Source organism: Arvicanthis niloticus, chromosome 20 (genome assembly GCF_011762505.2).
Source record: "Arvicanthis niloticus isolate mArvNil1 chromosome 20, mArvNil1.pat.X, whole genome shotgun sequence".
Classification (NCBI taxonomy): Eukaryota; Metazoa; Chordata; class Mammalia; order Rodentia; family Muridae; genus Arvicanthis; species Arvicanthis niloticus.
In genome coordinates, this window is record NC_047677.1 from 47,295,224 (window position 1) to 47,318,508 (window position 23,285).

General features: G+C 47.2%; 1 protein-coding gene across 2 annotated transcripts in view; it reads left to right on the plus strand.

Annotated features, from left to right (window-relative positions):
• The first annotated feature begins 754 nt into the window (after positions 1-754).
• Positions 755-23,285, plus strand: part of Ilrun (inflammation and lipid regulator with UBA-like and NBR1-like domains) — a 68,558-nt gene continuing 46,027 nt past the window's right edge. For both annotated transcript variants that reach the window (XM_034524193.2, XM_034524194.2), the window contains exon 1: positions 755-1,150. In XM_034524193.2, the coding sequence (XP_034380084.1) occupies positions 993-1,150 (158 nt within the window). In that variant the 5' untranslated portion in view covers positions 755-992. The remainder of the gene's footprint in view (positions 1,151-23,285) is intronic.

Here is a 23,285-nt window from a genome sequence, read left to right on the forward strand (position 1 = left end):
ATGAGACTCTCCACAGCTTTCTAATCCTTCACCTTCAAACGGAACCTCACATTAGTGGATACACTGGATACTGTCTACAGTCATATTTTTGTCTTGGATTCTAGAGACAGAACAAGATTTGCTAAAGTCTCGGGTGTTGACCTTCCTTTGCAAAGGATCGCTTCTGGCAGCGAGGGGAATGTTCCTCTGACCTGTGACTGATGCTTGCATGAAGCTGCCTTTATTTTCTGTTAAGGTTGCATAGTAACATAGGAAGTCATGAGAAATTCAAGTCAGAAGCCAGAGACTAAGCGTGCACCGCTGCGACCCTGTGGGACAGTGTCTTTTCGAATTAGTCCCCCAAGAGCGGAGGAGCAAGAGTCCGCTCTGTGGTGCCCTTTGCACTTTGACTTTTCTCCAGTCTCTGTCCCTGAGGCGACTTCTGGTTCCCAATCCGAACAGAGGTGGGTTGCCTGTCTCAGAAGCACTACCAAAACTCCTGACTCCTCCCACGCGCCTGCGAGGACAGAGACCCGCCCAAAGGCGCCCTTTCCGGCTTCCTGTTTCCCGCTCCCTCCACTCCGTCGCGGTGAGGTCACGCGGAGACGTCACCGAGTTATGACGTCACTAAAGGCGGGCTTTCGGGAGAGGAAGGGGCGGGGCCGGTCGGCCCCCGCGCGTGCGCGTCGGGCGCGGCCCGGGAGGAGGCGGAGGTGGCGGTGCTGCGAACCGCGGCGGCGGCAGCGGCGGCGGCGGCGGCGGAGGCGGGCGCTGGGGGGGTGGGAGGGGGGGGAGCGCGAGCCCAAAAGCCAGCGAGAGAGGGAGCGAGCGGTGCGGCGCGTCGCGTCGCGCGCAGCCCATGAGGCGGTGAGAGGCCTGGGGCCTGTCTCGGAGCAGTGCGCGCGGCGCCGGCCAGCAGCGGGCCGCCCTTCGTGGGTCCGGGCCCGGGCGCGGCAGCCGCCCGTGGAGAAGCAAGTCGGGACGGTGGAAGCTGTGCGTCCGGGCCCCCCGCCATGGAGGGCATGGACGTGGACCTGGATCCCGAGCTCATGCAGAAGTTCAGCTGCCTGGGCACCACAGACAAGGACGTGCTCATCTCCGAGTTCCAGCGGCTACTCGGCTTCCAGCTCAACCCGGCCGGCTGCGCCTTCTTCCTGGACATGACCAACTGGTGAGCCTGCCCCACGAGGAGCCAGCCCTGCTGGCAGCGGCCTCGCGGCCCGGAGGGGAAAAACACCGGAGCCCGCTCGCGGGTCCGGCAGGGCAGGGCAGGGCCGGGCCCAGTCCGGGAGGTGGCTGGGAGTCCGGGCCCGAAGAACATGGGAAGAGGGGAGAAGTGGTGGGATGGAAGCCAAGGGAGTCGGTCTGGGACGAAAAGCGTGTGTGTTCTGGGAGTAGAAAGCACAGGAAACGAGAGTTGCGAAGTGTTTTTCTTTTAAATAGGTGTGAAGTGTAGAAGCTGAGAATGACAGGGCGGTGAGGAAACTCGAGGGAGTGTGTTAGTGCTGAGGTCGAACTCTGGGCGCGGGAGAGGTCTCGGAGCTGAGAATAGATCGTGTGTGTGTCTGTGTGTCTGTGTGTCTGTGTGTCTGTGTCTATTTGAGGAGAGATAAGGGGAAAAATAACTTTGGGGGCGGAGGGAACACATGATAATCAACGGAGTATGGCGAGAAAGGAAGAGTTGTGTCAGAGAGAAGTGACAGCTAATGGAGGATCTGGAGTGGCAGGCCTTCTACAAGGACTGGGAAAAGTCTTCAGAAAGTGGAGGGAAGGAGCCCATCTTGGAGACAGGAACTTTGTGAAGACACTGGAGGCCTGGGCAGAAGCTTGGCCTTGGGAACTTTGACAAGCTTACTGAGTACTGGGAATGGAGGGAATGGATGGGCTTTCCCAGAACTCTGGGAAAATGGTCAGGTTAGGGACCAGGTGTTTTTTTTTTTGTCATGTAGTTGGTTTGTACAGACTGAAGTGGAGCTGTTTCAAGGTACGGATGTGAGTCTTGGCTCTTACAGCAGCTCTTGCTGTTTTTGATAAGAAGACGTTCCCCTGGTCTCCAAGTAGCGATTGTTAAGTTCACTCGGGTTGAGGGAGGAACTGGAGACCATTAGACTGTCTTTGAAAGGCCCTCAGGTGAAACAACTAATCAGGATTTGGGCAAAAAACAAGGAGGTGCATGCCCTTTGCCCTGTGTTGAGTGTTCAGTGCCCTGACGTGTGGAATCTTGTTTCTCTTGGCATCCCTTGAACAAACTCCCATTTATTTCCATGTCCACCCGATGCCTCGAGCAATGTCTGAAAAGAGGTTGTAAGCTTAGATTTTTATCCTATTCCTGCCTTGTGCCCCCACCCCCAATGATGCTTATCTGTGGCCAGAACCAGAGGTGAAGTATGTTTTCACTATAGGTCTTTAAAGAAACAATCATTACAAGAATGGGGCTGATATCTTAGTGTTTGGAAAACTGGGAGGTGTTGAATGATAGACACAGCCTTTAGAGTTAAACAAGTACTTGTGAGTTCTGTTTGTGTCTTTAAAAAAACACCTTGTTTATTTTTATTATTTTCCAGTTATGAGTATGTGTGTATGTATGTGCAGGTTGTTTTGGAGGCCAGAGGCATTGGTACACCTGGGCTGTGAGCTGCTAGTAGGAGGGGCTGGAAACTGAACTCAAGGCCCTCTGCTGAGCCTGCTGGAGCCGCTGTGTTTGTGTGGTAGGCTCAGATGGTCTGATGCAGTGAATGTAGCTAACTTTCAGAGCACCAACTAGAGAAGTTTCATCTGTTGCACTCCAGAGACTGAAGCTGGCACATGTGAGTTGAGGCTAGGCTGGTCTACAAAGCAGTTCCAGGCCGTCCAGGGTACATTGAGAGCCTATTTTGTTTTGTTTTGTTTTGTTTTTTTGTTTTTTAAAAAACAAAGCAAAACAAAATAACTAACAAAAAACCAAACGAAAACAATCCTGAGCATAGCCTATGACTGAGACAGAGTGATTGGTTGTGGACAGATGTAGGCATGGGTATTGCTGTAGTGTAGTTCCTCAGAGCTCTGGCTTGTGTAGAGTTCTTTTGCCTGTCTGCTTCCCACCTCCCAGCCTCCTTTTGCTCTTATTAACACTAGGAAGCTTGGCAGCTTGGTAGGAAAAGAACATTATTTCTCTCTAGTTTCTCCTGCCGCGACCATTTTAAATGGAAGAGACCCAGGGCCATTGATCCTTAGTCTCTGGGATCCCAGGTGTGTACTGGGTTCCCAGGTGTGATGCTGGTGTTTACTGATCTGGTACAGTTATTCTGACTACAACCCCAGCATAATTAGTTTATATGCTTGAGGGGTATGTGCTCTCTGAGACTATTCAGAGTTTGTGACAAGTGAGGGACAGGTGAGGCATGTGGCTGAAAATAGTAACAAGAAGATGACTCCCCCAGCCCGATGTGGTTGAGCAAGTCCCAGCACTCTGGAGGCAGAGGCAGGCGGATCTCTGTGGGTTCCAGCCCAGCCTGGTCTACACATAGAAACCCTGTCGAGAAAACCAAAACACAAATAGAACCGGTGTACCAACAGTTGACCTGACCTTCGTACACCTGCATGCAGTACTCACGCAAAGTGATAATAAATAAAGACTGGGTTGGTTTGTTGTTGTTGGCTTTTTTGTTTGTTTTTTGTTTTTTTTTCTGGTTTTTCAAGACAGTGTTTCTCTGTGTAGTCCTGGCTGTCTTGGAACTCACTCTGTAGACCAGGCTGGCCTTGAACTCAGAAATCCACTTGCCTTTGCCTCCCAAGTGCTGGGATTAAAGGCATTCGCCACCACTGCCTGGCTTTTTTTTTTTTTTTTTTTTTTTAGATTTATTTATTCATTTAATGTATGGAGTACACTGTTGCTGTCTTCACACACACCAGAAGAGGGCATTGGATCCTATTACAGATGGTTGCTGGGAATTGAACTCAGGACCTCTGGAAGAGCAGTCAGTGCTCTTAACCGCTGAGCCATCTCTCCAGCCCCCCCCCCCTTTTTTTTTTTTTAAATGAGACAGAATCTCTATTATGTAACTCCAGCCATCCTGGCACTTCCTAGGTAGACCTGGGTGGCCTCAAACTCACAAGAGATCCACCTGCCTCTGCCTTCTGGGTGGTAGGATTAAAGACATGTGCCACCACCACTCTACCCCTACCCATATTTTTTAATTAAAAAAAAATAAAAGTTATCAGAACCCCACAGAAAAGACCCCATCGACCAGCTAACTCTGTACTTAAGATCTGTGCCCTGAGCCATGGTAGTTGTGCACACCTTTAGTCACCGCGCATGGGAGGCAGACACAGTGGGTCTCTGAGTTCAAGGCCAGCATGGTCAACAGAGCCATTTCAGGAAAGCCAGGCCTCCACACAGAAATCCTGACTGTAGACCCCAATCAATCAATGGAGACTTCATTGGACAGATGCAGCACAGCATTCTTCAGTGAGAAACAATGTGTCATTCAAGTCTTCCAAGTGACAGACTTGTGAGATTTGAGATATAGGCAGAAGGCAGAGTGAGGTAGGCCTTAAACATTAAGCAACCAAAACAAAGTTGCAACATGGTTAAAAACCATCATTCTAAAATGAAGATCCCAAATCTTGTAAAAGGAAACCCAAGGAAAACTGGCATGTTGGTCTCAGAAAGGGGAGTATACCTGTCTTACATGTTGTCTACCTCCTCTTTCTTTCCTTTTTCCTTTTAGAGCATGTTTCTAGTACTTTTTAAAACTGCCAGCAATGTCAGAACTTCCTCTTAAAGGTCATCCATCAGTGACTCTGTCCTACACGAATAAATTCAGTATCCAAAGGCCAAACTGAAGACTGGATGTAGCTCAGTGGTTAGAGTAGTTGCTTGGCATCTATGATGTTCTGGTGCCCCAGCACCAAAACAGCTAAATGGAAGAGTTTGTAGGTGATCCTAATTTCCTGTCAGTGGAATGTCTTTCATACATGTACCTGGACTGTGAATTAAGGAATTTGTAGGAAGCTAGGCATGATGACACACACCTTTAATTCCAGCACTAGAGAGGCAGAGGCAGGCAGATTTCTGTGAATCCAGGCCAGCCTGGGCTACATAGGGAGTTATAGGACACCATGGCTACATAGTGAAACCCTGTGTCAGAAATAAAAGGAGACTCTGTAGGAGATGGGTGTGCTATAATCCTTCATGTGGAAGGAAGGCAGGGGCAGCATGATCACAGAATCTTAGGTCAGTGAATCCTTGTCCTGTATCAAAATAGAGAGAAAATATAAGATATATACAATGAAATTACCATCTTAGCTATGTTAAGTGTATAATTCATTTTCTGTTCTCTAAAGCATTCTCTTGTTTATGTGTTCAGGTGAAGTTCTCGATGTAAATATCCCCTTTTCTCTTTCTTGAGACAGGGTTTCTCTGTGTAGCCATGGCTGTCCAAAACCTTGCTCTGTAGACCAGGCTGGCTTCAGACTCACAAAGATCTCCCTACTTCTGCCTCCCAAGTGCTGGGTTTAAATGTGTGCACCACCACACTCAGCAACGAGGACTTTAAGAGTTAGCACTGGACTGATTTGTGAATATGGCTGTAGTTTTCCCTCACTGACAGTCGGGGGATAGTGTTGGCCAGTCTTAGGTTCATGCTGTATTAAAACATCTACGGTGTCTCTGGAGATCCAGGAATCTTCATGGGTTATTTTTTTGGCTCACTACCGTGGGTGGGGCAGGTATTTTCTTATCTTTGAGAAAGGTTTCATGTGTCCCAGGCTGGCCTTGAGTTTGCTCTTCTGTTTAGGATAACCTTGAACTTTCGACCCTCCTGCCTCTACAGGTCGTTGGGATTATTGGTGCGGTAGTACCACCTTTGGTGTATGCTGTGCAAACTGAGGCTCTGGGCGCTAGAAGGACACTACAGATGAGCTATAGCCCCTGTCTGGAACATAGGTTCTTTAGAAAAAAACCTGAGGAAATTCTGTTTATACAGTAAGGCCCTCCTGTTATTAGCATTGGTAGAAGCTCCCTGTTAAGTAAAGGTGAAAGCAGAGAGACAGCTGAAATGAGTGTGAAGTGAGTTACCTTTTGTATGATCCTGGTGTGTCCTCTGAGCTCAACCCCATTCTCAGTCACAGCCCTGCTTTGCTACATTGCTGATCTAGTGTCTGATTTAAACATGAGACTTGATTTTTCAGCACTCTTCTTACATATGTACAAGTCAGGCTTTCTGGCCCACACCTAAAATCCCTGGAGATGGAGGATTAGGGACCAGGACCATCCTCAGATGTAGGAGACCTGCTTCCACACCCCCTCCCTGCCCCGTGCATGTTTTCGTGAAGGAGTCATTCATTGATGATATGTGCTTAACATGTGTGAGGCCCCAGGGCCAGACCCCAGCACCAAGAGGAGAAAAAGAAAAATGTGCCAAGCACTAGCTTCAGAAAAGGACCCATAGGGTGGTTCTCTTATGCCTGATGGTGTTATTCTTAACATGTTTTCTGAGAGAATTGGGAGTTCTTGCTATAGGTTTTCTTTTACACTTATTTTTAAGTAGCACATAAAATCTGGGACTCTTGGTGTAATAGGACCTTATAGCTTATGAAGCTTATATAGAACATGTTCATTTTAGGGTTTTCTTTTTTAAGCTTGTTCATATGGGTGCTTGAGTGTGCTCTCAGCCTGTTTTTGAAGGACAGAAGCGAGTATCCCAGGTCTGGACTGGAGCTACAGGTGGCTGTGCGCTGCCTGACATAGAGGAGTGGCAGGGCCTCCTGACCTCTCCCTTCCCTTCTTTCTCCCCAAGACAGGTTCTTGCTAAATAGCTCAGCTCTGCCTTGACCTTGATCCTCTGAGTGTCATTTTAGTTAAAGGAACATAGGAAAAGTACATTGCTGTCTTAGTGAAAGTGTTCACATGTGCTGTTAACATAGGGCTCACATTTCTAGTCATAGACAAGAACTACATTACAGAGGTATGGTTGGCTCTTGTGTTTTACTTCTTACACTTTATTTATTTTTGTGGGGAGGGAGAAGTGGGCATGCCTACTCCATTGTGGGGATCGGATTGGCTCCTACAGTGTAGGTCTTGGGGTCACACTCTGGTCATCCAGCTGGATCACAGATGCACTTACCCGCTAAGCCATCTGACTAGCCCTGGGGCTATATTCTTTTCTTTTCTTTTTTTCCTAAGACAAGGTTTCTTCTCTATGTAGCCCTGGCTGTCCTGGAAGTCACTGTGTAGACTAGGCTGGCCTCAAACTCAGAGATCTATCTGCCATTGCCTCCCCAGTGCTGGGATTAAAGGCGTGCACTGTGGCCACCAGCACACTGCTCCAGGGCTGGTTTCCTTACCATCTCCCATCAACCCTCACCTCAGAGCCCATCTACTATGTGTGCAGCAGCAAAGACTAACTACCAGGGAGCGGGGTGGGTTTGTTGGTTGGTTTCTTTGTTTGTTTGTTTTGAAGTGTTTTTATTTTAAATTATGTGCATGCTCATGCATCAGTGTGTCGGTATGTACACACGAGTGCAGGCTCATGCATCAGTGTGTCGGTATGTACACATGAGTGCAGGCTCATGCATCATTGTGTCGGTATGTACATGCGAGTGCAGGCACCCATAGAGGCTAGAAGTATTGGATTCCTAGATCTGGAGTAAAAGGCACTTGTGAGTCACCCAGTGTGGGTGCTGGGAACTGAACTTGTAGAAATAAGGACCTTTAACCACTGAGCCATCTCTCCAACCCCACATGGTAGAATTTAAATATGTTTGGGGGTAGATACTAGTGATAGTGTAAAAGAAAAGAAGAAAGGGTTGCTCCTGTCGTGAGTCATGATTTGACTTTCCTTAGGAAATTCAGTACCTCAAGCCATCAGAGAAAAGTTGTGTGACACCCAGGAAGAGTCCTAGTCTACACTGAGACAACAGTAAAGTCTCAGAACACAACTCAGGATATGAAAGCCTTGTGTGGCTGTTGAGGAGAGTTTTGTTTTGGACAGGAATGACGAGATCATGAATGACAAGTGTGGAGTTGTTTTTGGTATAGAGTATTTGTCAGGTGATATTGTTAGGAATGAGAAAAATCGCTGTTGTAAAATTTACTGTCTTGTTTTGAGACAGTTCTGCTGTGTAACCCTGGCTGGCCTAGAACTCACTGTATAGACCAGGCTGCTCTGGAATTTACTGGCAGGAAGCTAACTGGCTCCTCCTGCCTCTGCCTCTCAGCTTGCTGAGATTATAGGTGTGAGCCAACCGTCTGGCGCACTCACCCCATGGGGCTCACAGTACTTCACAGGAGTTACCCCAGGGGCAGCCACAACCTTTACGAAATTGCCCCCACTTCCTCCTGTCCAGGCCCCTCCCCCACCATCATTGGCACCTGCCCTCAGTTGTGTTACCTCAGATGGAACGAGTCTATAAATAGAATGATACAGTATTTGACCTTTTGCATCTGGCTGCTTCCTTCCTCTCTCCCCATCTCTGTCTGTCCTGTTCCTCTGGAGCTCGAGCACCGGTTTCCCTTAAGTATAGAAAGCTACCAGTGAGGCTGCTGACTCTTCCCAATGACTGATGAGTTTACATTTCTGCAAGGGATGGGTGAGAGCCTATCCTAGTTTCCTCACATCCTCCTCCTGTCATCACCAGGACAATGTCCTAATAAACAAATAGCCATCCCAGTCAATGTGAACAACACTGACAAAGACTTTCAAGGGCATCGTTGTGTGGTTGTGTGCATGCATGGTGGTTATAGAGCCACAGTAGGAAGCCAGGACAGCTTTCTGGATAGATTGGAGGCAGGAGGCTTGTACAGCAAGCACTGTCACCTGCTGTGCCCTCTTGTCAGCCCCTTCCTTGTGATCTGCATTCTTATTTTCCTAATTCCGGATAGTATATCTTTGATGTATTTGTTGACCATTTGTGCATTTTCTTTGGGGAAATCTGTCTTCTAGTCCTCCCACTTTTCAGTGGGTTCATGTGTTGGCTGTGAAGCTGTAAGAGGCCTGTGTTCTTGGTGGTAGACTCCTGGTTGCTAGATCCTCTCCTGTTCTCTGCGGAGCTGACTGCCTCTGTGGAGACAGCTTCATTGCCTGCGCAGATTTCTCTTTGGCCAGCTGCTTTCTTTTCCTTAGGATGCACTCTGCCCTTTCTGGCCCAGGGAACCACGGGTTTGTTTCTTTTCTGGGATTGGCGCGTTTAGCACCGTTCTTAGGACGCTCTTCTCTGAATGCCTGCACTTATATAACATCATAGCGCACATGTTCCCAGGAAATGTCCCTAAGCATCTTTGGTGTGTAGACGTGCTGGGTGTTCTTGAGTAAGGACAGATGTGTTAACTGTTAGAGGCCTCATCTCACTGTGGCCTCATCCCCCTGCCTCAGCTACTGGAAAGGCTTATTTCTCTTTTTATTATCGCAGTATGTGTTAGAACAGCTGTACACATTCCACGATGCTCAGGGGTCAGAGTTGGCTCATCCTCTGCGGGTTCCAGGTGTCAGCTTAAGTCATCCGGTTTGTAAAACAAGCTTTTACCTGCTGAATCAACTTTCCTTTTTTTCCTTCATTCCCAGCAATTAAACATAGGGCCTCCTGCACTGAGATAAGAGCTTGGCTATATCCCTGTCTTTTAGTGACACGGAAGCTTTCTGCTTCAGCCTTCCAGTGTTCGCCCTTGCTGCTTTAGGGTTGTACACATACAAAACCAGGTTTCATGGTAGAGGCCTGTGATTCTTGTACTTGGGAGACTTGCACACTTGAGTGCACACTTCAGTCACTGTGCTGTGTCATCAGCTCATGGCCTGTTACAGACCGTCTACCCTCTAATGACCGATCAACAGAGGACATGCTTCTAACGTATCTCTGGTTGAGTCTTGCTCTAACCTAGACTAGCCCCCAGTTCAGGTGGTCCTCCTACTTCTGCAGCTTAGGAGTCACAGGTAGGAGCCACCACGCCTAGTTCTTGCTGTTTTGCTTCTCATTCTCTTATGGTCCATATAAGCTCCAACCTCCTCATGCTCTAGTCTCCACTTCTCAGGGCTGGGCTTGGTAGGTGGGCACGCCACCTCCTGAGCCAGCCTACAGCCTCTTTTATGCTTTGCTTTTCTCTTTTCCATTATGGAAACATGTTAGTGTTGTTGTTTTTTTAATTAATCTTTTTAAAGATGTATTTATGTGTGTGAGAGTTTTATCTGTGTAGTGTGTGTACTATGTGTATCCAGTATTCATGGAGGCCAGAAGAAGCCATCAGATCTCCAGCTACTATAAGGATGCTAAAATTTCTGAACCCAGGTCCTGTGCAAGAGCATCTGGTGCTCTTAACTGCTGAGACAGTGCTAGTCAGAGAAGGTTCTTTCTCTTCCCTTTTGTACTCACAGCCCTTCAGTCTGTTAGCAGGAATTGGGGTGAAAATGTGTGCTTAGGCTAGTCCTACTGTGCTTACAGAGCTGGCTTAGGCTAGTCCTACTGTGCTTACAGAGCTGGCTTAGGCTAGTCCTACTGTGCTTACAGAGCTGGCTTAGGCTAGTCCTACTGTGCCTACACAGCCGGCTTAGGCTAGTCCTACTGTGCCTACACAGCCGGCTTAGGCTAGTCCTACTGTGCCTACACAGCCGGCTTAGGCTAGTCCTACTGTGCCTACACAGCCGGCTTAGGCTAGTCCTACTGTGCTTGTGTTGGTACTGTATAGTTTTATGTTCCAGTGAACTTTCACTTCTGAATTCTCAAGTTGCTTTAACATTTGTTTGTTTGTTTTTGCTTTTTGGGGACAGGGTTTCTGTATCCCTTGCTATCCTGGAACTCACTTGACAGACCAGGCCGGCCTCAAACTCCACCTGCCTCTGCCTCTGCCTCCTGAGTGATGGGGTTAAAGATGTGCGCTGCCACCCTGCCCTGCTGGTTGGATAAAATCGTAAACTCCAGCCAGCAAACATCCTCCAAAGTAAGACAGCCTCTGGGTCTTTACATTGTCCTTCTTACAGAAACACATCCTTTTAACTATTTAGGGGCTGGTTGTTGTCCCATGTCTTGTGTCTTATAACTTCCTGTTAGCTCACATCTAACGCAGGTCAGAGCATCAAGCTCTATTGCATCTGCGTTGAATGCATGCAGACTTACATCTGCCAGGAAGCTCCAGGACAGCCAGGGCTACACAGAGAAACCTTGTCTCAAATAACAACAACAACAAATCTATTGTATCTTCTGTGTGTTTGAGTATTTGGCCTGCATATCTGCATATATATCTGTGCAAAGTCTCCATATCTAGTGTCCTAGGAGGCCAGAAGAGGGCAGGGCATTGGATCCCCGGAGACTAGAGCTGGCTCTGAGCTGCTGTTGGGTCCTGGGAATTGAACCCAGGTCCTTTGAAAGAGTAGTCAGTGCTTTTAACCACTGAACCATCTCCAGCCTCCCGGGTATGGGAAATTCACAGTGTGTTTTAACATGTGTCTCCCACTGTGCTGGGGATCCAGAAGGCAGGATGGATGAGGCTGTCCATAGTCATAGAAGTCCTGTGCTACTACTTTGTCTTGAACTTGAACAATTATAGGTTTGGGTGTCCATGGTGGCCAGGGCGGTCCAGAACCAGCTCACACTGAGGGACATTTGGATTTCTTTACTAGCACTTTCGGTGTTGTATTATTTGAAAACCCATTTATGGATTTTTTTTTTTTTTTTTTTTTTTTTAGTTTTTAACTATTATAAACTATCTGCTAACTTGCCTAACCTCTCTTTCTTGTTATGACTTATGACTTACAACAAATTCACTTGTTCAGGACAGAAAAGGTAGGCAACCCTGCCATATAGACACTTGTTTTTCAAGTCTCCCTGTGCACTCGTGGCTGGCCTAGAGCTCACTGTGTGGATATGCTGCAGACTCACCATGTAGAAGCTGTTCTGGAGTTGGCAGTAATCTGCCTGTAGTTGCTTCCCCAGTGCTGGGATTACAACCACACCAAGCTCCTCCAGTTTTATAGGGGTGGCCAAGGTTTCCTGTATCTAAGACTGGCCTTGAAGTACTACAGATCATTCTGCCTCAGCTGACTGAACCCTGGGATTACAGATATGTTCCTGGGATTACACATCTGGCTTATTATTTTAGAGGTTCTTAATGTTTGCAGATTCCCTCCTTGAAGGATGTTGCAGTTCATCCTGGTAATGAGACAGTTACAAAACCTGCTTTCTGAGAACTTAAGATTTCACTTCACCAGGCCTGCTTGTCTGTGAGGTAAACGGTGTTTTTGTATTTCTGTGATGGCTAGTGTGGGTCAGGGCTTTGCTCATACACAGGGTGGCTATTTCTTTGCTTTCTTTCCTTTTTCATTCTGTTTTCCCTTATGTAGCCTGGGCTGTGTTGAACTCATTATGTATCTAAGGCTGGCTTGGAACTGCTGATCCTCCTCCCCTCTCCTGCCTCCAGTGTGTTGTGTCATGGCTTTTCTTAGACCCAGAGAAACATAGGATGCACCATGTCTGTGTCCTGGCCATCTGGATTTCAAAGTCATTAAGACTTTGCCGGTTTTTTCTCTTGCCACCAGAACTTTTTTGTTGTTCTATTATTATTTTTTTTAATGCTACTAGGTTTGATTTGTGTGGGTGTTTTGCCTATATGTGTGTCTGTGTGCCGTGTATTTTATTTTTAAAAAGATGCATGTTTGTGTGAATGTATCCCAGAGGTGCAGTAGAGGCCAGTAGGTCTCAAATGCCCTGGAGATGTGGTTACAGTGACTGAGCTGCTCCATGGGGAGAGTGTTCATCTCTCTGTGTTTATCCGTCATCTGTGTATTTCTGTGACTTGAGTGAGATACCTTTTTTTCACCTCAATTTTTGTGAGGTATTTGCACAGTAAGGAAAACAGCTGTGTTCAGTACTCACCCTTTCCTTGACGGAATGTATAGGCATTGGTGGTGTACCTGGGTGACTCATCAAAGGCAAAGAAATGAAAGACATTTATTTTGAGAGGCTGGGAATGCTAACGCAGGGCCATGCTAGGTAAATCCTGTACCACTGAGTTACATTCTCAGCTGTTTTAAAAATTCATTTTAATAGATAAACTAGTTGTGCTTAGTAGGGTGTGGTGTGACCTTCTATATAGGTTTGTGCTGTGTGTGCTGATTACCTCAGCCCAGCAGATGCTTAGCATCCATTCCCCCTCCCCGTCTCTTGAGCCCATCCTGTAATGGGCTGGCCTTGAGCATACTCAGAGATCCTGTTGCCTCTGCTTGGATCAAAGTGTATGCCACCTCTGCCTGCTCTAGTGACTTTTGTTTGGCTGGTTTTTTGGGTTTGTTTTCAAATTAAATTCTCTTTGTTCAGTCCAGCTGTGTATTTATTTTTCCATATTATCAGATACATTAGGTGTCCTGTGAGCCCTTTTTTCCCCATCCCGTGTTTTAAAATAAAAAGTATTCTAAGGAGTTGGAGAACTGGCTCAGTGGTTAAAGGCTTCGTCTGCTCTTGTGGAAGGGCCAGGCTGGATTCTCAGCACCTGCGTGCCTCACAGCTGTCTGTGACTGCAGATCCCGGGGTCTGATGCCCCTGCCTGCTGCCCTTGTGGGCAATGCGTTCATGCTGCACAGATGTCCATGAGGGAGACATCCACATACATTAAATAAAAATAAAAACTAAAAAATAGTCTGTGTCAGGCATTGTGCCATATGCCTTTAATTCGAGCACATAGAAGGCAGAGGCCTGTAGATCTCTGAGTTTGATGCCAGCATGGTTTAGAGAGAGAGTTCCAGGACAGCCCGAGTTACAGGGAGAGAGAGGGGGTAGGGAGTGAAGCAAAAATAAAATAAGGTAAAATAAAGGACTCCAGAGCTTTCGTTCCTACAGTGGTCTTCCTAGCTGAGCTTAGGCCTGCTGCATGACTCTCAGCCTGGGGCTTCATTCCTGTTGATCGGACCGAGCCCATTTCTCAGAAAATCTTCCATCCCATTAAAGCTAGCCTTTTTGAAAGTGCAGTGGAAATATTTGAATCAACGTCTTTTATTCACTGACCCATAATTGACAAGAGTTTGGCTGGGCTGCTTATTTGAAGGCTGGCTATATTTTTTCTCAGGATTTTGAAGGCTTGGTTGGATCTTGATATATTGTAATTGTTTTGATTCTTTGAATGAATAATAATCTCTCCATTCGTTGGAAGCCTTTGATAGCTGCTCTGACTCCAGAGCCCTTGGCTGGACTGGACTGCAGTGCATGTCGGTGTGTGCTCAGATGCTGTGCTCAGCCCTGGTGGGCTTGCCGAGAGAGAGAGAGAGAGAGAGAGAGAGAGAGAGAGAGAGAGAGAGAGGGAGGGAGGGAGGGAGGGAGGGAGGGAGGGAGGGAGGGAGGGAGGGAGGGAGGGAGGGAGGGAGGGAGGGAGGGAGGGAGGGAGGGCCCTCTTCCTTTTGGCCTTGGAAATTTTCCTGTTCAGTTTTGAATCCTCTCATGTCATAGCCCAGGCTGACCTTCAACTCAAGATTCTCCTGCCACAAGGCCTCCCACATGCTCGGCTCTCGAGGACACACTGCCGTATGCACTGCCACAGTAGTTGCTGTCCTAGAAAAGGTGTCTGCCTTTTCTTCCTTCCCTTCTTTTTCTTCCCTTCCCTTTCCTTTCCTTTCCCTTTTTTTCTTTCTGCTTTCTTTCTTTAGGAGGATGGTTTTATTCAGGTTCTCAGAATGAAGTCCTGACTTGCCTGGCTTAGAGGCCGTCTTGGCCTTGAACTTTGGTCAACCTTCCTGGCTCCATTTCCTAAGCGCTAGGAGTATTACAGGCCTGTGCCACCTGGCCTGGCTATTTGTACTTCTTGATGAAATTATTGTTGTCTTGGTGATCTCTTCGGTCTTGTCTTCTTTAAGTTGTCATTTTGTTTTGATTGAGACGAGGTTTCTCTGCACAGCCCTGGCTGTCTTTGGAACTCAATCAGTAGGTCAGTCTGGCCTTGAACTCAGGGGTCCTCCTGCCTCTGCTCCATTGCTGAGGGATTGCAGGCTGTGCCACAAAACAAGAGTGTAGCAAGTAGCTGCCTCTCCTCCGGGTGGACTTGATTACGTTTATGCAGGTACGGGTTAGGATTTCATCTGTCGTCACTGGTGAGAAACCTTGTGTTGTGTGGAGAGAGGATGTGCAGATGCCTCGTGCTGCTCCCTTGATTGTTCCTGTCCTGCATTTCTACCCTGCCTGCTTTCTCTGTGCGGAGCATGGGCACAGGGCTCTGTGTGAGAGCAGCCGCAGCTCTCACTAGCTCTGCTGAGTGATGCTTTAACCGCTTCACTCAGGAGACCTAGTATAGACATGTTTAGAGGCTCTCTGAGGTAGACGCTTAGGAGTAGGGCTGCTAGTTGTATGGTAAATTGTGCAGGTTTTGAACATCTGCCAAACTGTGTTCCAGAGCTGCTACTGTCCTATATCCCATGAAAAGTGCATGGAAGTCTTTTACAGACTTCATGAATTCTCTTTTTCCTGAACGTTTGTGATGAGTCTCAGGCATCCTATAGTCTATCCCTAAGCCCCGCAGAGAGAACAAGGGCATCATCTTTCTATGTAAGTGCAGATCATTATCAACACCAAGGACATGCACATGGAAACACTAGCACAGGCCAGTTCCCGCCTGTCCCTAGAACATCTGCTGATACATTTGCCTGGATGTTTTGGGTTTTTTGATATGTAGCCTTTGTGGCCTGGGCTGGCCTTGAATTCATTGTGTACCCTAGGCTGCCTTAGACTTACTTAGATCCTTCAGCAGCCTTAGAACGGTTACAGGAGTGGACCGTTACAGCCAGCATAATGTTTGTTTTTAAACGCATAATTTTCCTCAGGGTTTCTCATGCTGAAGTGGGAGTTCCAAACCAGCCTGAGCTACATAGTAGAACCTCCCTCACAAATTTAAAGCAATAACTACTTCTCCCTCACAAAGAATACCAGGTATATTTGGTGATCATGTCTCCTTACCTTAATGTTCTTTTTATATGTGTGTGTGTATGTGTGTACCTGGTATACTTGGAGGCCAGAAGAGGGCATTCAGTCCCCCTTATTTTTTTAATTTAGGACTTTCTAAAATGTTTTATTTTGTGTATTTTTTGACCACCTGTGTCTGTGTACATGCCTGCAGCACAAGGAGGCCAGAAGAGGGCATCAGGTCTCTGGGACTGGGCTTACAGAGGACTTCGAACCACCATGTGGTTGTTGGGAATCAACCCTGGGACCCTGAACAGTGACTAGTGCTCTAACTTCTGGCTGTGCTCTCCAGCCCCAGGACTTTGTCTTTAAACCTGTATGTAGAGTTGAGTTTGCTGCCTCCTAGCAGTCAGCATTGTTGGTAAGTTGCAGCATCATAATTAGAGTTACGCTAAACCATTTGTTGTTGTTGTTGTTGTTAGAAACAATGGGCAGCTGTTTATCTTCCAGTACACCAAATGTTTGAGGGTGGCAGTGTTTACCTGTGGGAACACTGAGAGCCTCAGCAGCCTGTCAGCCCACAGTATCCATGGATGAGCCCGAATTCCTTATAAGATGGTTGCAAAAAGGTTACTTTCTCCTTCTTTTGTTAGTTGCAGTCTGAGGTAGGGTTAGGGTTAGTTTTTGTGATGAAACACCATGACTAAAAGTCATCGTGGGGAGGAAAGTGTTCACTCACATTTCTGTGTATTTCCAATTATTCACTGAAAGCCGTCAGGGCAGGAACCTGGGGCAGGAGCTGATGCAGAGGACATGGAGGGTGCTGCACACTGGCTTGCTCCCCCGGCTTCTCAGCCTGCTTTCTTATAGAACCCAGGACCACCAGCCCAGGGGTGGCACCACCCACCATGGCCTGAGTCCTCCTATATCAATCATTAAGAAAATGGCCTTTAGGCCTGCCCACAGTCCAGGTCTATAGAGGCATTTTCTCGGTGAGGTTCCCTCCTCTCAAATGACTACCCTGCCGATCTGAAGTGAAACTAGCATTCTCTAAAGGTACAGGTGATTCTCTTCTAGGGGTAATGGCAATAGGTTCTTTTGAGACAGTCTCTTATTAGCTCAGGCTGACTTCACATTCAGTGATCCTCCTTGGATTACAGGCATGCACCACCATACCTGTTTTGTTCTTACTCCCCTTACCCCCTTTCCTCCCTCTCCTTGTTTACCTTTCTACCAGTTTCCCTCCCTTTTTTCTTTCCTTGTGTTGTACAGGCTGTGAACTGAGTGTGCTGAGTTCACCTCTCAAGTGATGGGCTTGTAGCATAGACTGCCACCATTCTGGGCTATTCTGTTTTAGCAAGGTCTCCCTGTAGCCCATGCTGGCCTGAGTTTACTGTGTGGCCCAGACTGTCAGCACAGTGGTCCAGCTTCTCCTGTTTCAGCCTCCAGTGTGCTGGATCACAGGTTTCGCCTGAGTAACTTAATCTATTCCGAAAATGATAAGGACCCCTAGATTGGCATCCAAAGCTACAGTCCCTCCTGAGGCAGTTGGGTTCCAAGCTTAAGGCCTACCCGAGCTACAGAAATGTTCAAGGACTGCCTGGCACTTCATTTAGTGAGTCCTTATTTTAAAGGAAGAAAATTAATTTTTCAAAGTCCGTTTATTCTGAAATGAAAAAAAATGTTTGAGTCGTTGACACAGCTGAGACCTTGGTGCGGGTCTGAAGCGGATGTCGCCTGGGGTATGAAGATATAATGGAACTTGAATGTGTGCATAGTAGACCTTTGCAAGAGCAGTTCTCTGTTGCATTTGCAGTGCTGAGAGTGCACCAGCCTATAATACCCTAGCCTTTATTTTTAGGGGAAAATTTTACTATTGGTGGGTGGCATGCCATGGCATGTTTATGGCGCTCAGGGACAGCTTGGTTCTTAACGTCCCCTGTGGGACCCAGGGACCAAGCTCAGGCTGCTAAGGTTATAGCATGTAATTTATCCAGTATGTCTTTCTCTCCATCTAGTATAGCTTTTCATTTATTTTTGTTTTATTCCATTTATTTCTTTCGTGTGTGTATATTTGTGTGTGTGCACATGTGGAGTCAGGACAACCTGCCTCTCTTGTCCCACCACGTGGCTTTCATGTATTGTGCTCAGGCCACTGTGGTTGGAACAGATGCTGTCACTTACTCAGCCATCTTGATGGTCCCAGTATGTGCTTGTTTGTGTATGCATGCGTGTGTGTGTGTCCTTGTTGATGTGTGCGCACAGTGCCGGGGCCATGGAGGCCAGTATTTGGTTCCTGGAGTCACCTGTTTGTGTATGTCTGTGCACCATGTGCATGCAGTGCTCTAGGAAGCCAGAAGAGGGCATTGGAGTCTTTGGAGCTGAAGTTACAGACTGAGCCACCATGTAGGTGCTGGGAATTGAACCCAGGTTCTTTGCAAAATCAGCAAGTGTCCTTAACTTCTATCCAGCCCTGTATGGAACTTTGGGTTTGTTTTTTTTTGTTTTTTTGTTTTTTTTTTTTTTTGTTTTTTGTTTTGGAAACAATCTTTATGTAGTCTTGACTGGTCTATAGCTTGCTGTGTAAACCAACCTGGGCTCAGATTCAGAGACATCCTGCCTGACCCTCAACCCTCATGAGTGCTGGGATTAAAGGCCTGCACCTCTATGCCCAGCCTGTATGTAGCTTTTTTTTATTTTTAAGATTTATTTATTTATTTATTTATTTAATGTACATGAGTTCACTGTAGCTATCTTCAGACACACCATAAGAGGGTATCAGATCAGATCACAGATGGTCGTGAGCCACCATGGGGTTATTGGAAATTGAACTCAGGACCTCTGGAAGAGCAGCCAGTGCTCTTAACCACTGAGCCATCTCTCCAGCCCCTATATGAAGCTTTTTAAGGTACCTGTTTCATCATGCAGCGGCTGTTTATCCTCAGACTAGTGCTTCAAGTTGTATTGTAGCTGAGGTGAGCGTCCTGGTTTGTTAGTGTGTAGTAGCGTTGGGTGTGTTTGACACTCTGTAGAACTTATCTTTTTCTTGGAGACAAGAGCATACAGTTGGTTACTTCCTCTGTAGATGTTCTCTTAAGTATGCGTAGTGGAGGGCATTGTGGACATGCGTGTGCCAAGGCTTACTTCCATATCATCTCCAAAGACGGCTTGGCCAGCGTGTTCTTAGAGGAAATGAAACTGCAGCCACTTTGAGGCTGTCCAGAGATCTCACAGGCAGGAAATCTTAGACACAAGAGAAACATTTAATCAAAGAAATTATAAAGGTATATGATATTTCTCAGTAAAGTCCATAAAATCTGCCTTTTATTGTATTTTTATTGTATTTTCTAACTCTTACAGCAATAATAGCTAGATTTCAGAATAGAATATATATTCAGATACTTTTTGGCAACCTAAAAAAAAAAGTCAGACCCAAAAGTTCTTTGTATTTTTAAACTAGGAAACAGCTCTTTGACAGTGTTAGGATCAGATCAATTTGAAACTCAGCTTAATTGCAGATTTATCTGATCATATCATAACTCACTGTCTAAATTTCATGACAAACCAAAATTGTTTGTAAGTAGCGCTGTGTCTGAACATGCTGTGTGCTGTCATCTTGGGGCATGTGGGGCATTCCACATTTTCATGTCTCCTCACAGTGTCTCCTCATTTCCAGAAATGGTGCTTACCACAGACACAGCGATTGTAAATCATTTCAGGAAATTAGATCCAGCAACCAAAAACCAAAACAAGGAGTTATTCTAAACCTGCATTTTTGACTGAAACGTGAGTTCTTGGACGCAGAGGTCCATGACGGAAGTGACTCAGCAGAGCGCAGCCTCAAGTTTCCAGTGCACAATCTGCCTTTGTCCTCCTGGTGCTTTCTTCTTGAGCGCACAGTGAAGCACACAGCAGCACACACTCAGTCCTTGAGTGCACACTCAGTCCTTGAGTGCACACTCAGTCCTTGCCTTAGGGTTTTGCATTGCAATGAATTACTATAACAATGTGGCTTCCACGTGCAAATTCACCTTAATAGTTAGCAGCTTGAACCTGGACTGACTGAGCAGACAGGGTCTTAACTCCGGCTGGCTCTATTTCTCCATCTTCACAGGAAGGAGTGCCTTCCTGCCATGTGCCTCGTTCTTCTCAGACTCCTTCGTCCACCCTTGGGTGAAAGCAAACATGAGGCTTGGCCAGAGGAGGTCTGCTGATGAGTAATTTAATGTCCCTCTGCAGTGTGCCTTGGCATGTGGGTCTGAGGGCAGGGGGCACACTGGGGCTCAAGCATGTGCTCCTCCACAGCACCAGGAGCTCCAGTGTGGGAACCTGCCAGGCTGTGCTGTCCTTACAGCCGCAGGTTATGTCACTGCAGTGAGTGCTTTATGCTCGGTACTGGGGTGAAGTCTGTGGCTGTGTGTTTACTCAACACTCTACCCCTGAGCTGTTCCCTCGGCCCCAAAAAATATTGTTTTTAATTTGTTAGATTTTTCTCTTTTCCATTCCTGCCCCTGCATTTACTGTGTGCATGTGTGAGTACATGCTAGCCATGGCTCATGTGGCAGTCAGAGGAGAGCCTGTCAGGAGGTGTCTAGTTGTAGTGACAGAACTCAAGTTGTCAGACCCAGCAGCAAATGCTTTTTACCCAGTGAGCCATCTTACCAATCCTCTTCATGTCCTCTCTCCTTTGGGAGGGGCTACTGTCTCACATTGTAGCTCAGGCTAGTAACCTAGAACTTACTGTGTAACCCAGGCTGGCCCCAAACTCCCGACAATCCTCCTACCTTAGCCTCTTGAATACTGTGACCATAGACATTAACTACCATGTCTGACTAGATGTTTCCTTTTGCTTTAGTCGATCTAAATTTCCCTGTACATGAGAGCAGGTAGGGTCTCATGTGGCCCAGGTTAATCTTGAACTCGATATGTATGTAGTGGAGGCTGGCCTTTTGAAACTCCTGATCCTTCTGTCCTGTCTTCTCATGTATTGAGCTTACAAACATGCACCACAATGTCCAGCTCATATTTTTATTTATTATTGCTTTTAATGTATATGGGTATTTTGCCCGAATCTGTGTAACAATGCACACTCATGCATGCACGCGTGCGTGTACACACACAGTGTGCTCACAGAGGCCAGGAGGAGAGGGTGTTGGGTTCCCTTGAACTGGAGTTACGACATGGGTGCTGGGTATTGAACCAGGGTCCTCTGAAGAACAGCGTGTGCTCTTAACCACTGAGCTGTGTCTGCAGCCCTGTGGCCCTGTGAGCAACCGTGTTGGCCCTCAGGCCTGATGACCCGAGTTCAGCACCCATAGTCACACAGTGTTGGGTGGGGAGAGCCAGGTCGAACAAGGTGTCTCTGATCTTCACGTTGTTCTGGTGGGACACTCAATACACGTTCATGTGAACACACAGTTAATTTTAAAAATTCACACAACATTTTCAATTCTAACTTTTTTTGGGGGGGGAGGGGGGCTCAGTCTTGGTATGTAGCCCAGACTGGTCTTGAACTTGTAATAGTCTTCCTCTTGCCTCTGCCTTCCTGGTACTGAGACCCAGCACTTGGGACCCAGGCAAGTGGGTCTCTGAGTTTGAGGCCAAACTGGTCTATTTATCTGAGTTCCAGGACAGCCAGGGGTACATAATGAGACTTGTCTGGAAAAAAAAAATGCCTTGTGGCAGTGACAGAGTGTGGCACTCCAGTCATCCCATGGTACAAATTCCGGACAGGATGGGTCCTGCAGTAGTCCCTCTCCTCACTGCCCATCCTCCTTTGTCAGGTTTTTATTTTGTGGTTGTTTAAAACAGAGTTTCTCTGTGTAGCCCTGACTGTCCTAGATAGAACTCACTTTGTAGAGGCTGGCCTCAAACTCAGTGAACCACCTGCCTCTGCCTCCTGAACGATAGGATCAAAGGTGTGCGCCACCACAGCTGGCATCTTCAGGATGTTTTTAACTGGATGAACTTATATTGAAGATTGTTTCTGTCTAGAAGCTCTGAGGAAGACTGGGGCAGAGGCTTTCTTGCAGCCAGTGTTCTTCCTTCCTGGTCAGCAGTTTGGAGACAGGAGCATACATGGTGGCACTGACTGGGAGCTAAGTGAGCTAGTCTTGCTCTTGCTGGCCCAGGGTGAGCAATAATCTGACTGGAGCCCCGAGGAGGCATGCCCAGCCGCGTCTGATGGCCTCAGTCGGCTTCTGCTTGTGTCTAGGAAGTGACTTGTCGGTTCCCTCTCCCCTCAGGAAGTTCACAACTGCAGTTTAAGTTTAGGCTTTAAGAGGGCCTTGGTCTTCTCTGGCTGGCTTACCTGTACCAGGCAGGTATGGGTGAGTGAGGAAGAGGAGTGTGACTTTTGCTCTTATAAGTTAGTGTTCCTCTCCAGTGCCCAGGGAGGGTGACCTGATGGTACACCCATGGCTAAGACAGGACACAGATGCCGGTGGCGATTGTGGATTCTCCTGAATGTGCAAGAGTTTGTCCCTCCCAGCAGAAGACAGTGCAGGCTGCTTGCAAGAGACCGAGGCAAAAAGTAGTCTTTATTTAAAAAATGGACACAACTTCTAAATGTTTTCAAATGAGCAAATTGAAAGTAAGCTGATTTTCTCCCACTTGCTCTTCAGTCCTTAAGGGGGGGGCTGATGGCTGACGTGACTTGAGTCTGTCTGTGGCCCCGTAGGTTTACCAGCCTCTGTTTATGGTTTTGATCATTGTTATCTACAAAGGAAAGGGCTGGAAAGACTAAAGTCCAAGCCTTCGTATGCAACAGGGAGTGAGCAGGTGCAGGTTGGCTCCTGGCCCAGCTCTGCTCCATGTAAATTTCATCAAGCACATGGGACGGGCGGGCAGCCGGGTGTCGTAATTCCAGTCCTTGCTGATTAGTAAGATGTGCCGTCATCACATGATCCGTGCTCTAAGTATAGCCTGCCTTTCTGGCAGCTGCAAACACCTGGAGAAGCAGGCACAGAGGCCCTAGCCAGAGAGTATCAGCTGCCTCAGTGTACATGGTGCAGTCGTTTCCTGCTGTGTTTGTGCTTGCTCAAAGCAGCCCGCTGGCTCCATGGTTCCCTGTTGCTTATGCTGAGAAGCCTGCAGATTGGCTGCTTGTCTGCTCTGAGAACTGATGGTGAGCTTACTGATGTAAGACCAGAAGAGAATCCCATAATATCATCACCAGAAATGCCTTTGATCTCTGTAACGTACCTGTCTAAGCACCCTTTGTGGCCTCTGGTTTCTGGCACTGGAGCTGTGAACCAGCCCTGATGAGACGCTGTTGTGTTTGGAGGGCTCTGGATTGTGTGCGTGGCTCCTTAGGAGCAGCTAACCAGGTGGCTCTTCTGAGAACGAAGTCACATATGGCGTTTTGCTTTCTTCCTTTACCTTTTCTGATTGGACACTGGGTTTCATGTAGCTCAGGCTGGTCTTGGCTCTTCATCATCAAACCTCCACTTCCTGAGGTC